Source organism: Myotis lucifugus, unplaced genomic scaffold (assembly GCF_000147115.1).
Source record: "Myotis lucifugus unplaced genomic scaffold, Myoluc2.0 scaffold_41, whole genome shotgun sequence".
Classification (NCBI taxonomy): domain Eukaryota; kingdom Metazoa; phylum Chordata; class Mammalia; order Chiroptera; family Vespertilionidae; genus Myotis; species Myotis lucifugus.
In genome coordinates, this window is record NW_005871089.1 from 1786198 (window position 1) to 1788873 (window position 2676).

General features: G+C 34.8%; 1 protein-coding gene across 1 annotated transcript in view; it reads left to right on the forward strand.

The window, feature by feature from the left end:
• LRRC49 (leucine rich repeat containing 49) overlaps positions 1–2676 on the forward strand; it is a 170716-nt gene that overhangs the window by 134936 nt on the left and 33104 nt on the right. The window contains 1 exon segment of the mRNA XM_023753166.1: positions 1285–1537. Coding sequence (XP_023608934.1) covers positions 1285–1537 — 253 coding nt within the window.

The following is a 2676-nucleotide window of genomic DNA, read 5'->3' on the forward strand; positions in this document are numbered from 1 at the left end:
ATTTATGGAGTTTCTATCTGGCAGGGAGATTAAGAAGAAAGGAAATTTTATGGACCTGGGATTTAAATTATTATTTTCAAATGCCCTTGAAGCTTTCAGGTAATATTGGAAATTATCTGTCTAGAAAATGATTCTGTATGAAGTATAAAGAACTAGTATAATTTTATTCAAATTGTTTATTTCTACTTTTTAAAGAAGCATTCAACAGGACCTCACCTGACCATATATTATATATTCATTTATTGTACCTGGTGTTATTGGGACATGTACATTTTAATATAATGTTTACAGTAGTCCCCTAGCAACATATAAAATGATTACTTTGAGAGTTAGCCTTTTCCAGTTATGGTATTATTGTATTATTTATTGGTATGCATTTGCAGAAACTGTCATTTATATGCATTCTTTCTTGAGTTATTATTGTTATGTTATTCTCTGTTAGGCCTTTTATAAGTTATTTTTCCCCATATCAGTCTCCCTAAATAAGATAGATAGAAGTGAAGATAGTATGTTTAGAAAAGAACATCCAATTTCACAGACAGAACACCTACATTAGCTTTTCAGGTTTTGTGACTTGATGTTCCTGTAGCCAGTTTAACTAGCCTGCATAGTAATTGGCAAGATGCAGGTATAACACCTAACTAGTTCTCTCAGAAGCATTGTGAACCCTGCATTTATAAAATTCTTAAAATTTTAATATTAATGATTTCTTTGTAGTTTTAATTTTAGCAAAAAGTATATACAATTAATTTTAATGAGTTATTGTGTTTATGTAATTTTTAAGGATCTTAGTTTATTAATAAATGGGGAGATATCCTTTGAAAAATGGAAATCATTTTGAATCCAATATTGGATGGATTAATGGAATTCATCAATGATGTATTAGATAGATTAAGCAGTGGTTCTCAACCTTCTGGCCCTTTAAATACAGTTCCTCATGTTGTGACCCAACCATAAAATTATTTTAGTTGCTACTTCATAACTGTAATGTTGCTACTGTTATGAATCATAATGTAAATATCTGATATGCAGGATGGTCTTAGGCGACCCCTGTGAAAGGGTCGTTTGACCACCAAAGGGGTCACGACCCACAGGTTGAGAACCGCTGGATTAAAGGTAGGTAAGGTTTAGTAGATTCAGTTGACTTAATGTAATTGAAAACATATTAGCTAAGCCTAAAGTTTACAGATTTACTTAGGGAATAATTAGTGAAGTTTAAATGTAACTATTTTAAGATGGTTAAATTTAATGGTCAGCTTTTTTGTGTGTGTTTTATTATTGCAGCACCTTAAATTCAAGGAAACAAATCTTGCAATGCTACAACAGTTTAATGCATTAGCACAACTCCATCGTATTGACCAGTTGACAATTGATCCTCAAGGAAATCCAGTTGTCAATTTTACACTCTGGAAATACTATGTACTATTTAGGCTGAGCCATTTTAATATGCAGAAAATAAATGGGACAGAGGTAAGCCTAACACTAAGTAACTGTGTAACGAAAGGGTTCGTTTTTAAGGGAAATGGTCATACAAGTGGTCAGGAATTTAAGTAACCATGTTGGAATTTTTGAGAAATATTGTAGTTGTTTTTCCCCAAATCTTGACAGTTAAAGTGTCAAAAAGCTAAAAACTATTTATTCTAAATCTTCTAAAGCACTAGAAAATTTTGAAAATAAAATAGTAACCAGGTCATGATGAATAGTAAATACTTCTTTTACTGTTGTTTGTAAGCATTCAGAGATGTAAAAAGTTGGTAGGTTGACAGTTAAAAAAAAAAAAAAAAAAGGAGAAGCCCAGCTGTGTGGCTCAGTGGTTGAGCATTGACCCATGAACCAAGAAATCACTGGTTTGATTCCCAGTCAGGGCACATGCCCGGCTTTTGGGCTTGATACCCAGGAAGGGGCATGCAAGATTCATCTAATCCAGTGGTTCTCAACCTTCCTAATGCCACCACCCTTTAATACAGTTCCTCATGTTGTGGTGACCCCCAACCATAAAATTATTTTCATTGCTACTTCATAACTGTAATTTTGCTACTGTTATGAATCGTAATGTAAATATCTGATATGCAGGATGTATTTTCAGGGGTGGCAACCCACAGGTTGAGAACCGCTGAAATCGATGATGTTTCTCTCTCATCAAAGTTTCTATCTCTCTCCATTCATGATCTTTGAATTTTTTTAACTAAATCATTATTGTTGAAAGTATTACACATGTCCCCTTCCCCCCCATTGACCTCTTCTAGGTCCCCTCACCTCCCGCACCAGGCCTTCACCACACTATTGTCTGTGTTCATAGGTTATGCATTATGCATACAAGTTCTTTGGTTGATCTCTTCCCACCCACCCATCCACCCCCACCTTCCCTCTGAGATTCCACAGTCTGTTCCGTGCTTCTGTGTCTCTGTATCTATTGGTTTATCAGTTTATTTTGTTCATTATATGAATGAGATCATGTGATATTTGTCTTTCTCTCACTGGCTTATTCCACTTAGCATAATACTCTCCAGGTCCCTCCATGTTGTGTCAAAGGGTAAGAGATCCTTTTTTACTGCTGCATAGTATTCCATTGTGTAAATGTACCGCAGGGTTTTTTTTTTATCCACTCATCTTTTGATGGGCACCTGGGCTGTTTCTAGATCTTAGCTATTGTAAATTGTGCTGCTATGAACATAG